Genomic DNA, 12,911 nt, shown 5'->3' with positions numbered 1-12,911 from the left:
CTGAGCACCGACTTTTGGTGACGTAGAGAAAAGGGAACCTTACGTACTGTTGTTGGGACGGTACATGAGTGCAGCCACTATGGAAAACAGTAGGGAAGGGCCTGAAAAACTCAAAATAGAGCTACCATGTGACCCATAAGCCCCATTTCTGGGCATGTGTCCAAAATAATTGAAATCAGGATCTTAAAGAGCTACCTGCACCCCCATGTTCACTGCAGCATTATTCACAGTAGCCAAGCTGTAGGAACAACGCAAATGTCCATCAACAGATGAATGGATAAAGAAAACGTGGTATATACATACTTTGGAATGTTACTCAGTGATAAAAAAAGGAGATCCTGCCATTGGTAACATGGATGATCCTGAAGGACATTGCGCTGAGTGAAACAAGCCCGTCACGGAAGGACAAAGACTACTTGACTGCATCTATGTGAGGTAACCAACACGGTCCGACTGGTAGGAGCAGAGAGTGGAACAGTGGTTGTGGGGGTGGGGGCAGAGGTGCTGCTGTCCAGTGGGCATGAAGTTTCGGTGAAGGACGATGATTAAGTTCTGGAGATCTGCGACATATCATGATACTGAGAGTCCACAATACTGTGTTACGCATTTAAAAATTTGTTAATGGGTAGATCTCACATTAAATGTTCTTACCATAGAAAAGGGGGGAGGGGCATGAGAAAATCTGGGGGTTTAATGAATGTGTTTAGTACTTCAATTGTAGTGAGGCTTTCACAGGAGCATGCATATGTCCAAACTCATCAAACTGTACGCATTAAATAGGCTTTTTTTTTTTTGTATATCAATTATACCCCAATAAAGCTGTTTTTAAAAAGTGCCCAGGTAATTTTTAAACTTTCTAAATGTCTCTTTTCTTAAAACTCTACCATGAACATAGCAGCCGGGGCCATGATACACCCATGTGCTGCACTCTGAGGCTGTGAGGCAGGGCGTACGACCTGCTCCTCCAAAGACCAGAGGTACACAGTGACACACAGACACAGAAGCCCCAGAAGTGAACCCAGAGGAGGCCAACTGTCACCACCGCCTTCCCATGCAAGGGCACAGGTCCACCTACTCGTTCTTCTGCTCAGTTCTTCAGGCAAGAAACGTGTGTTCCACGCCGATCATCCCTCCGGGCACACATCTCTGCGTCTCTCAGTGCCCCAGTCTCCCCTTCTTATAAGGACACCAAGCACACTGGGTGAGGGCACTCAGATGACCTCATTTAACCCGAGTCACCTTTTCAATGACCCCATCTCCAAATACAGTCCCACATGGAGGTACTGGGGGTCAGGGCTTCAACATATAAGATTTGGGGGGACACAGTTCAGGCCATAACACCAGCGCACTGGTAGAAAGCAATAGAAAGAGAGAAGAGACCCAGAATTGATGGTTCTGAGTGGAATCCTCCTGCTCTCACTCCAGAGCAGCAGGTATCACAGTGCCTAGACCAGCAACATCACCTGGGAGCCTGATAGAAATGCAAGTTCTCAGGCCCTATCCTAGAACTACTGAATCAGAAAATCTGGGGGTAGATCTCCATAATCTGTGTTCTCACAAATTCTCCTGGTTGTCATTCTGATGTGAGGTCACTAAATTTTCAGGCACTCAACTAGTTAATCCAGTTATCTATGTAATTTTCAAAGATTATATTATAACAAACACTAGATTATCAGGTATGGTGCCTGGACAGGCATTTCATGCTGGCCCTCCTGAGAGTATGGGCAGATCAGGGAGGTCCTCCAAACTCAGGCTCTGCATTGAGAACGGATAACAGCACCAGCAAAACCTGTTTCCAAGCTGGCCTTGAGGACTGAGTGAGAAAAATGCACAGGAAGTGCCTGTCAGAGTGTCTGACGCCCTCCAGGCAGCTAATAAATGGTTTCTTGCTCCATGACGAAGTGACTGGCCCACCCCTCTCAGAGGCATGAGGACAAATGTGCACGTCGAGGCATCAGTCTACAGAACTCATTTCAGTGCAGATTCTGGGGTCCCTGTGGCTAAAAAGTATATATTTTATGTTTTATTTTGCCCTCCTCAATCTCTCAGAGAAGAAGTGACTTATTTGAGATCTGGCCCTTTGGAAGACTGTTTCTGGAGACCTGGGCCTGTTAGAGACACGGGGTGCCCACAGGAGGTGCAGCCTGGGAGCAGGAACCAGTAACAAAACAGTCATTTTTGAGGGCATCAGTGGGGGAGAAAGGTTTCTGTAAATGGTTGTCCTAGAAATTACATTTCTCTAGTGTGGATCACACCAAAAAAAAAAAAAAAAAGTGACTAAAACACTTCACTAGAAGACATTTGACACACACTGTCTCCAAAATCCTGATCTAGCATTTTGATAAAGTTTTATCTACTAAGAAATATAAATTTCACTTAGGCAGAGGTCCCATGTTGAGTTTTATGAGAGAATTTTGCAGAATATGATAAAATTGGTAAATTTGTTTTACTGCATCCTGGTCTCACTTCTTTTTTAGTAATGAAATACTTAGACTTTTAAATTATGTATTTTTCAGTTTCACAATTTGTAATTTGAATAAAAAAATAAAATTACATTTTTTATATCATATTTTACAATAGTAATAGAAAACACTATAATTTTTCTTTCCTTGGGGTTTTTTCTTAAATTAAAACTACCGGTCGTTTTCACACAACATTAGCTTTTTTTGCCCATGTTTTATTTCTAACATATTTACATGGATTTTCATAATGTTCCCCAAATTCAGAACATGAAATTATCATTTTTCAAAACAGATGGATAACCATAATGAAGAGGATATATGTAGGTGATAAATTTTCAATGTAAATTATCCTAAATTCTCAATCATGACAAAATGTTTATGAGAACATAACAGTCATAAAGCAAACTTAGCTCTTACGTAAGAAGTCATTAACTAATATATCTTAAAAGAAATGAATGCTCAGAAATTAAACTTTTAGGCAAAATGCTAATAATGGAAAGAGAAAATAATGCGTATGTCCAGTTAAAATAAAAATTTTATATAAACAGTAAAACATAGAGACAAATTATAATTTTAGATTATTACTACACAGAAATTATACAAGCAATAGTGTGAATAGCTCTCAAAGACAAAATATAGAGAGAAAAAACAGAGACTCTCTTACATACTGTATGATTCCATTTATATAAGGTTCAACAATGGGCAAAAACTATTCTAAAGTGATAAAGTTACCTTTTGGGAGCAGTTCTGACTTGGAGAGGACATGAGGAACCCGCTGAGGTGCTAGAAATGTCCCAGCTCGATCTGAGTTGTGGCTACGCAGGTGTGTACTACGAAAATTCATCTGATTGTATGACTAAGAAATATGCCAATGTGATAAGATGTAGGCAGTTTATATGTTAGTGAAAATAAATTTAAGACACTAACCTTGAAAAAGATATAATTCAAAGGTGAACGACAAAAGTTACAAAACAGGAAAGTCAAATGGCCAAGAAACATGAAGAAGGGGGGCTCAAACTCATTAGTATCATGGAAATTCAATTGAGCGAGCGTGCTATAATCCTATTTTTGGTAAGCATGAGTCTAAAATGACCCCGTAGTGATTCACACCCTTGTATAATCCCCTCCCTGTGGGTATGGGTGAGACCTTGAGGATGGTGGCTGTCACTCCTACAGTTACGTTACATCACATGGCAAAGACAAAGAGATCTTACAGATCTAATTTAGGTCTCTAAGCAGTTGCCTTTAAGTTAATCAGAACAGAGACCCTTCTGCTCACTCTGAAGGAGATACATGCCATATTGTCAGTGGGCCCTGTGGCTAAGACTTGAGGGTGACTTCTAGAAATGGAGAACAAATCCAATTGCCAGCCAGCAAAAACAAAAAACAAAAAACAGGGATCTCAGTCCTACAACCACAAGGAACCAAATTCTGCCAATGACCTGAATGAGGGTGGAAGAGAACCTTGAAGAGGACTGTAGATTAGAAGGCCCTGAGGATGGCACCATCCACTGTTTCAGGCTCCTGGGATCCTGAACAGAGAACCCAGTGATGCTGTGCCCTAACTTCCAACCTACAGAAACTGCAAGATAATAAATGACTATGTTTTAATCAGCTAAACTGATGATAATCTGTTAGCAGCAATAGAAAAGTAACACAGATTCTAGTAACTAGAAATCGAGAGCTGCCATTAACAACTACTGAAAAATGTAAGGATGGGTTTAAGTCAGAGAGTGGACAAAAGATGCAAGAATTTTGAGGAGCATGGTAGAGAAAGCCTAAATTTCCTTGGACAGACTATTAGTAGAAAGCTGAACTGTGGAGATGCTGACCACAGGGGCTCAGAAAGCAGTGAGTAATGTGTCAGTAGAAACTGGATCAGGGATAGCTTTGTTATGGAGTGGTTGAAAACTTAGCAAAATTATTTCTTCCAGTTACATGAAAAGCAGAATTTGTAAGTAATAAAGTGGCATATTTAGCTAAGGAGATTTTTCAAACAAACAGTTGAAGATGCTGACTTCTTTTTTCTTGATGTTTATAGTAAAATAAAAAAAGGAGAGACATAAATTGAGAAAAGAAATGTTAATAACAGGAATTGATAATTTTTTAAGTTCTCAATGTTTCAAGATTGTTTTAAAGGTACTAAAAGTCCAAGAAAGCTATTGATAACAGGGCAGAAGAAAAGGCTAAGTGTGTAACTGTACAACCTTTTGCCAGAACCTCAAAAAAATCAAAAGGTCAGAGTATTCAGTCACAAAAACAGCCCTTTAAAAAGATTAAGGTGATGACATCAGCAAGATGGCAGAATAGGAAGCTCCAGGTCCCTGTTTCCCCACAGAAACACCAAATAAACAACTGCAGCCTGACTAAAATAATTTTATAGAAGCTTGAAGACAATCAAAGATATATTGCTACCAAGCAAACTCCCAGTCCAAAAATATATATATATATATATTCAAAACAGTAGGAAATTTCATGGCATTTTTAATCACAATTGCCCCACCCCTTCCCCAGAGCAGTGCAGTCAGGAAATGGTCCAATTCCTAGATCCCTTTCTCAAAGAAGAAAGAGCAGAGTCGAAATTATTTTTGCAAAATTCTGGCCTGGTTGTGGGCTGTATAAGGGACTAGTGTCTGTTTTACCTAACTTGGAGCTCAGATGGGAACAGTGACACAGATTGGATCTCAGGCTGGAAGCCACACAAGGAAGAATATGAAAACTGCAGGGGGACAGTAGGATGCCTGGGCAAGATATTATTCATAGGGGACTACAATAGAATACCTGATAACCCAGGAAGCTGGGGTGAGATTCTTTGAAAAATTAAGCTATTAAAAGAAGCCAAGAGAAATCAGAAAACAAGCACACACGTCCCAAACAGGACACATGACTGGGACAATTGAGAAGACCTTACGCCTCAGGGGACAAGGACATGTCTAGCACACATTAGTCTGCAAAGATGGGGAGAAGTGGCTGTTTTTCAAAAATCTAAATTTCAACAAATAATCACACACAAACAAACAAACAAACAAAAACAAGGAAACACAGCCCATTAGTCTTTAAAGAAACACATACCAGACCTACTAACTAAAAATTGTAAAACAACTATTTTAAATGCTGAAAGAGCTAAAGGAAAACACAAAGAACAAAAGTAAATCAGAAAAGCAAAAAATCAATGAAGAGATAGAAATTATATTTTTAAAAAAGAACCAAACAAATTCCAGAGCTGAAAAATATAGTAACTGAATTGAAAAATTCAGTAAAGAAGTTCACTAGTATATATGAATAGGAAAAAGAATCAATAATCTTAAAGATAGTGACTTGAAATTTTCAGGTCTGAGAAGCAAAATTAAAAAAGAATGAAGAAAAGTGAACAGAGTCTAAGGGAATTATGAGACGCTACACAGAAAACTAGTATACGTATTATGGGAGTCTCAGAAGAAGAGAGAGAAAAGGTGAGAGAGTGATTATTTGAAGAAATATGGCAGAAAACTATAATTTGAGGGAAGATATGGATATACAATTACAAGGTCAGTGAACTCTATTTCTTGCATATAACACCAAAAGCACAGACAAAAAAATAAAAAACAGGTAAGACTTCATTGAAATAAAAAAATATTCTGTGCATCTAATATGGATGGATTGTGAGAAAATATTTCCACATCATGTATCTGGTAAGAGACTGAGATCCAGAAAATATAAAGATCTCCTACATCTCAACAACAAAAGAAAAACAAATGGACAAAGGTGGTTTTAAGGGTTAGCAGGGAGGGAGGGATGAATAAACAGAGCAGAGAGGCTTTTTACAGAAATAAAATTATTCTCTATGACACTACAAGGATAATACACGTCATCGTACATTTCTCAAAATCCATGGAATACACAACACCAAGAGTGAATCCTAATGTAAACTCTGGACTCTGGGTGATAATAATGTGCAATGCAGCTTCATCGATTGTTACAAATGTACCACTCTGGTTCTGGATGTTGATAGTGGGAGAAGTTGTGTATGTATATGTGTATGTAAGTGGATATATGGAAACTCTCTGTGTATTCTGCTCAATTTTGCTGTGAACCTAGAAGTGTCTTAAAAAATGAAGTCTATTTTAAAAATGATCAAAAGACTTGAATAGATAGTTGTCAAAATAAGATATACAAACGGACACTAAATCCCTATAAAGATACTCAACATCACTACTTATTAGTAAAATAAAACCAAAACCACAATGATACCACTTAACATACAATTAAAATGGCTTTTATCATAGAAACAGAAAAGCCGTAAGTGTTGGCAAGGCTGTGGAGAAGTTGAAACACTTGTGTATTGCTGGTGGAAATGTAAATTACTGCAGTCACTTTTGAAAATGATATGGTGATTCCTTAAAAACTAAACACACCACACGATCCAGCAATTCCGTTTTTTAATATGTACACAATACAAATGAAAGCAAGGACTCAGATATTTGCGCACCCATGATCACAGCAGCATTATTCAGAACAGTCAAAAGGTGGAAGCAACCCGTGTCCGTTAATGAATGGATAAACAAAATGTGATATATATACATGATGGAATATTATCCAGTCCTAAAAAAGAATGGAGTTCTGACCCACACTACAGCATGGATGAACCTTGAAGCCATTATGCTAATTGAAACAAGCCAGTCATGAACAACAAATATTGTATAATTCCTCTTATATGAGATTCATAGAGTAGTCAAATTCATAGAGATATGAAACAGAATGGTGGCTGCCAGCAGGTAGAAGGAAGGGAGTGGGGAGTTAGTGGTTATTGTGTACAGAGTTTCAGTGGAGAAAGATTTAAAAGTTCTGGAGGTGGATGGCAGTTATGATTGCAAAACAGTGTGAATGTACCAAATGCCACAGAACTGGTCACTTAAAATGTATACCATGAATATTTTACCATAGTAAATACACACACATATAAACAGATTTACTAATTAATTAATGTCCTCTTTGATATTCTCTTCCACTAATAAACTCCCTAGATTTAAATAATAATAAAAAAAAAAGATTGAGGATGGGTCTCAGAGATGTAGTCCATCAAACCAGAGGGCTTCTAGGAAGCTTCGTGGTGTGGTTTCCTCCACCATCTCTGCAGAAGCCATAAATAGAGATGGGATCATCTCAAAAGATCTGCCTTTTGTCTAGTGGAGGGATAATACTGAAAACCAAGGAAGGCGCACAAAGTTCTTGTGAAAATCATTTCATCAGATGCAATGTCAGCATGGACTAAAAGGGTCAGGAAGACTACAAAAAGGAAAGAAGACTATAAAAGGTACAAAACAAGCCTTCCATCAGGAAATACCCAAACTATGATCATTTATGCACCTAATAGAGCCCCAAAGTACATGAAACAGAATCTAACAGAATTAAAAGGAGGAATAGACAATTGAACAATAAAAGTTGGAAACAACAATATTCACATACCATTAATGCATAAAATAATTTACCAGAATGTCAACAATGAAATAGAAGATTTGAACGATACTACAGACAAACTAGACATGACAGACATCTATCGAACCCAACACTCATCACAACAGTGGGAATGGACTAAATGCACATTCTTTTCAAGGGTACAAGGAACTTTCTCCAGGATAGTCCACATTTTAGGCCATAAAACAAGGTTTAATACATTGAAAAGGATTAAAATCAGACTAAGTTTTAATCTGGTCACAATGGAATGATTTCAAACTAACAAAAAGAAATTTGGCAAACTCACAAACGTGGAAATTTAAAAACATAATACTAAATAACCAATGGACCAAAGAAGAAATCAAAAGGAAAATTTGAAAATAGTTTGAGGTAAATACAAGTGAAGACACAACATACTGAAACTTCTGGGATACACAAAAAGGCAGTGCTTAGAGAATAATTCATACCTGTAAATGATGACCTTATCAAAGAAGAAAGATCTCAAATCAATAATATAAACTTCTACCTTAAGACACTGGGAGAAAAGGAGCCAACTAAATCTAAAACAAGCAGAAAGAATGAAACAAAAATTAAAGCTGAAATGAATGGAATAGAAAAGGGAAAAACAATAAAGTCAGTGAAACTAAAAGCTGATCCCATGAAAAGATTAATAAAGTTGGTAGCATTTAAGTTAGATTAATGAAGAAAACAAAAGAAGACACAAATTATTAGCATCAGAAATTAAGATGGGAATGTTACTACCAACCTTATGTAAACAAAAGAAATTGTAAATCAGTGCTACGAACAATTGTATGCCAATCAACTCACATGCAGTGAACACATTCCTAGAAAGACACGAAACACCAAAACTGATTCAAGAAGAAACAATCTGAATAAACCTGTAATAAGTAAAGAAATTGTAACAAGTAAAGAAATTCATCAAAATAACTACCCACAGAAAATTCAGATCCACATAGCTTCACTAGCAAATTCTCCACAAACACTTCCAAAAAATTATAAAAGGAGAGAATACTTCCCAATTCAGTCTAAAGTATCACCATGACAGCAACACCAAACAAAGACATCATGAGAAAAGAAAAGTACAGACCAACACTTGTTATAAATATAGACTCAAAAATCCTCAGCAAGACACTTGCAATTGAAATCCAGCAATATGTAAAGGATTATGTACCGAGACCCAGGGGAATTTATCCCAGTTGGTCAGTGCATTGCTGTTTTAACATCCAAAACTCACTGAATGAAATACATCACATCAATCAACAAAAGACAAAAAACACATGACAGTCTCAATAGATGCAGAAAAGTCCCTGGGCACACTTCAACCCCCTTCATGATAAAAACACTCATTAAACAGGAAATAGATCCATACTTCCTCAACTTCATAAGGGAATCTTGTAAAAACCCACAGTTAATATCATGCTTCATAATAAAAAAAATCACAATTCCATAGTAAAAAAACCGTAACAACTCCAGGATATAATTTGTTCCATTTTTAAAACTGGCGAAGAATCCGATAGACATTTCTCCAAGGAAGTCACACAAATGGCCAGTAAGCTCATGAAAAGGTGTTCACACTCTCAGCCGTTAGGGAAGTGCAAATCTAACCTAGAATTAGACTGCACTCCACGGCCACTACGTTGTCATTAGACCACAATGACCAGCATTGGTGAGCATGTGGACAAATCAGACCCTCAAACACTGCTGGTGGGAACGTAAAATGGTGCGAGCACTTTGGATAACGCTCTAGAAATTCTCATATGGTTAAAACGTGATCCAGCAATTCCGCTCCTAGACACAGACCCAAGAGATAACACATCCACTAACAACTTGTACACAATGTTCAAGTTATATTCATGTTAGCCAAAAATTGGAAACAAGACAAATGGCCATCGAGTGATGAATGGACAAACAAAACGTGATCCATGCACACAATGGAATGTTATTCGTCAATCCAAAGAAATGAAGTTCTGACACAGGGTCAACGTGGGTGACCCTGGAACACGTCACACTGAGTGCACAAAGCCAGTCACAAAGGACCACACAGTGTGAGGTTCCACTTATAGGAAAAGTCCAGAACTGGCCCATCCACAGAGAGAGCGGGCTGTAGGTCAGCTGGGCTGAGTGACACGGCTGATGGGAGGCGACGGTTAAGTGCTTTCATTTGGGGTAATGAAAGTGTTCTACAATTCACAGTGGTCACGGACATCCGACTCCACAAAGCCAGTGACATGCACATCGTAAAGGCGTGAACTGTATGGTACGTGAATTGTATCTCAACAAACTAAGTTGTTAAACTAAGATATACCCAATGTAATTAATCATCAGGGAATGCAAACTGAAACCACAATGAGAAACCCCTACACACCAATGCCTAAAATCAGTGTTTTTTAATCCTGAAAATACCAACAGCTGGAGAGGAAGGGCAGTGACGGGGACACTGGAGGGTCACCGGCGAGAACGCGGTTTGGTGAACATCTAATATGAACATCATTAACTTCGGCTGTTCATTCAGGGGCCTGAGGGCAGAGGCCCCTGGAGAAGGGCTCCGAGGTTCGGTCCCCCCACACCGCTGGGGCCCAGCCGTGCTCCGCAGTGAGTTACTGCTGGTAAATACGCAGGAACTAGACTGACTGGGCTGCAGTCACGCGCCTAGAAACCAAATCTGGATCCTGCTTGGTCGCGGATGCCTGCACACGGACGTCTGCCCATGGAACCCAGGCCCATGTTCCGGGGGGTGTGGACAGAAGCTCCGTGAAGACAAGGCTCACGCGTGCGTCTCTCCACGTCAGCCTGGTCCCAGCGAAGCGTCTGCCCATGCAGCCCGCCATGAACGTGGGCTGGGCTGAGTGTCGGTGATGCAGGTGAGACAGACGTGCTGCCTTCATCCCTCTCATTTATACACTAAGAAAGTGCTTATATAGTAAGTCCTGGAGAAAACATGAAGCTGCCCACAAACACACACTTGTTTTGTTCAAAGCAAAAGACGAAGCCTGCTGCCTCTGAACAATTACACCCTGCCCCTGCTTCAGCCTCTCTGTGCTCAACCTCCAAACAAGGGCTCTGAGTGACAGGCAGTGGTATGTCCCTCCTGCACGAATGCAGACACGCTCTGTACTCACAGCAGCCAGGATCGCTCTCTGCAGGCTGGTGTCTCTGCGGCTCCAGCTCGGGCCCCGGGGCGAGGTCAGATTGCTTTGGGGAATCTTGCAAAAGCATCAGAAACACCTTTTTGAAAATGAAAAAAGAGTTTTGTATTATTTTATGTTCCTTTCCACACTGCACTTTTTCTTCTGCCTTAATTACCACCGAGGTCATTACAACAATAGTCCCCAAACGCATCACATTTCATGGAGTCATTCACTCAATGGGCAGAACTCTAAGGCCACCCCGTTCTCAGTAAGCTGGCTGTAAGGCTGCTCATAGGACACAAGGATGAGTGACCCTGACGATGACCGTCAGGCACTTGCATTCTGGCGAGGCTGGTCAGACCCACAGCAGGGGGCATAGTGATGTCCCCGACACAGCGAAGCGAGTTCCACTCGAGTCAGTGACTCAGACGTGCAGAGATGCACTGGTCAGTCAAGTGGTTCCACTCACAGCTTATGTCTCAGGGGGAAGGTGTTCTGTGTGAGTATCCACTGAGCACGGCTCCTCCATGGGTGACAGTGCACCTCATCCCCCAGAGCGTTCACTTAAGATAATGGCTTGAAGGGCAGCTGGATGGCTCAGTTGGTTAGAGCGTGAGCGCTGAACAACAGGGTTGCCAGTTCAGTTCCCACATGGGCCAGTGAACTGTGCCCTGCACAACTAGATTGAAAACAACAAGCTGCCGCTGAACTACTGGTGGGGCAGCCGGATGGCTCAGTTGGTTAGAGCGCGAGCTTGCAACAACAAGGTTGCCGGTTCAATTCCCACCATGGGATGGTGGGCTGTGCCCCCTGCAACTAAAGACTGAAAATGGCGACTGGACGTGGGGCTGAGCTGCGCCCTCCACAACTAGACTGAAGGACAACGACTTGGAGCTGACGGGCCCTGGAGAAACACACTGTTCCCCAATATTCCCCAGTTAAAAAAAAAAAAGAAAATGGCTTGAAGCCACTTGGTGAGTGCCCGAAGCAGAATTCCAACCTGGTTTGTTCAAACCCAGGGTTCAGCCCCAAACCAGCGACAGTGAGGAGAGGAAGCCACTGGGGCCAAGACAGAGGACATGTGCTGGGCGCTGGATGGCGGGTGCTCAGGCCCTTGAGCCACACCTGGAGGTTAGGCAGTGACCTTGGAAAGGAGGGCTGTGCCACACACCAGGCCGGCTCCATGCTGGTCACTCTGCTGTGTCAGCAGCATCGCACAGGTGCCTCTCCCTCCATCCCCTGCCTGCATCCCAGAGACCAGTGTCTGGCCCTGGCCCAGCTCCTGCCTTCCCCTGCTGTCATGGCGGTGTCACTGCCATCCCGTGGGGACCTCACACTCAACGGACCGACTGAGCACCCCGAGTCGGCCACCTCCTGGACTTCTGGAAGCGGCAGCACATGCTAACTGAAGCTACTGAAGGTTATAAACACAAAGGACTGCTGTGTCCCGGCATTCTGAGGAGCCTCCAGTCCCCAGGGAAGACGTGCAGGGGACACCAGAGGGGAGCAGCAAGCAAGCCTGAGGGAGGGGAGAGCTGCAGAGTCTGGGCAGGTGGTTCATTAGTCTGGGATAGGGTCCTGCTGAGAGGACTCTGTGCCCTCCACCCTCCGCCCTCTGCAGGACAGAATTGGAGCAGAATTGTTGCAAACACTGAATGCATTTATATGCAAAGTGGAGAGAACAGTGCCTGCCGGCTGCAGCATGGGGTCCTAGGTGGGCTGGGAGGAGAAGTGTGGTGGGACGACCACAGGTGTCCCATCAGCCCATGACACCAGCACTGTGTCCCACTGGAGAGGAGGGCATGCAGGCCTAGCATGACAAGCACTCAGCTGGTGCATTGATAAAGAATGAAACTAGAGATAAGGG

General features: G+C 41.6%; 1 protein-coding gene across 1 annotated transcript in view; it reads right to left on the bottom strand.

The window, feature by feature from the left end:
* The window catches only part of ABCA13 (ATP binding cassette subfamily A member 13), a 241,923-nt gene that overhangs the window by 98,073 nt on the left and 130,939 nt on the right, over positions 1-12,911 (bottom strand). Inside the window, exon 38 of the mRNA XM_033088866.1 lies at positions 11,036-11,141. Within this exon, the coding sequence (XP_032944757.1) occupies positions 11,036-11,141 (106 nt within the window). The remainder of the gene's footprint in view (positions 1-11,035; positions 11,142-12,911) is intronic.

This window comes from Rhinolophus ferrumequinum, chromosome 20, assembly GCF_004115265.2.
Source record: "Rhinolophus ferrumequinum isolate MPI-CBG mRhiFer1 chromosome 20, mRhiFer1_v1.p, whole genome shotgun sequence".
NCBI classification, from domain to species: domain Eukaryota; kingdom Metazoa; phylum Chordata; class Mammalia; order Chiroptera; family Rhinolophidae; genus Rhinolophus; species Rhinolophus ferrumequinum.
This window is presented reverse-complemented; position numbering and strand designations above follow the sequence as displayed.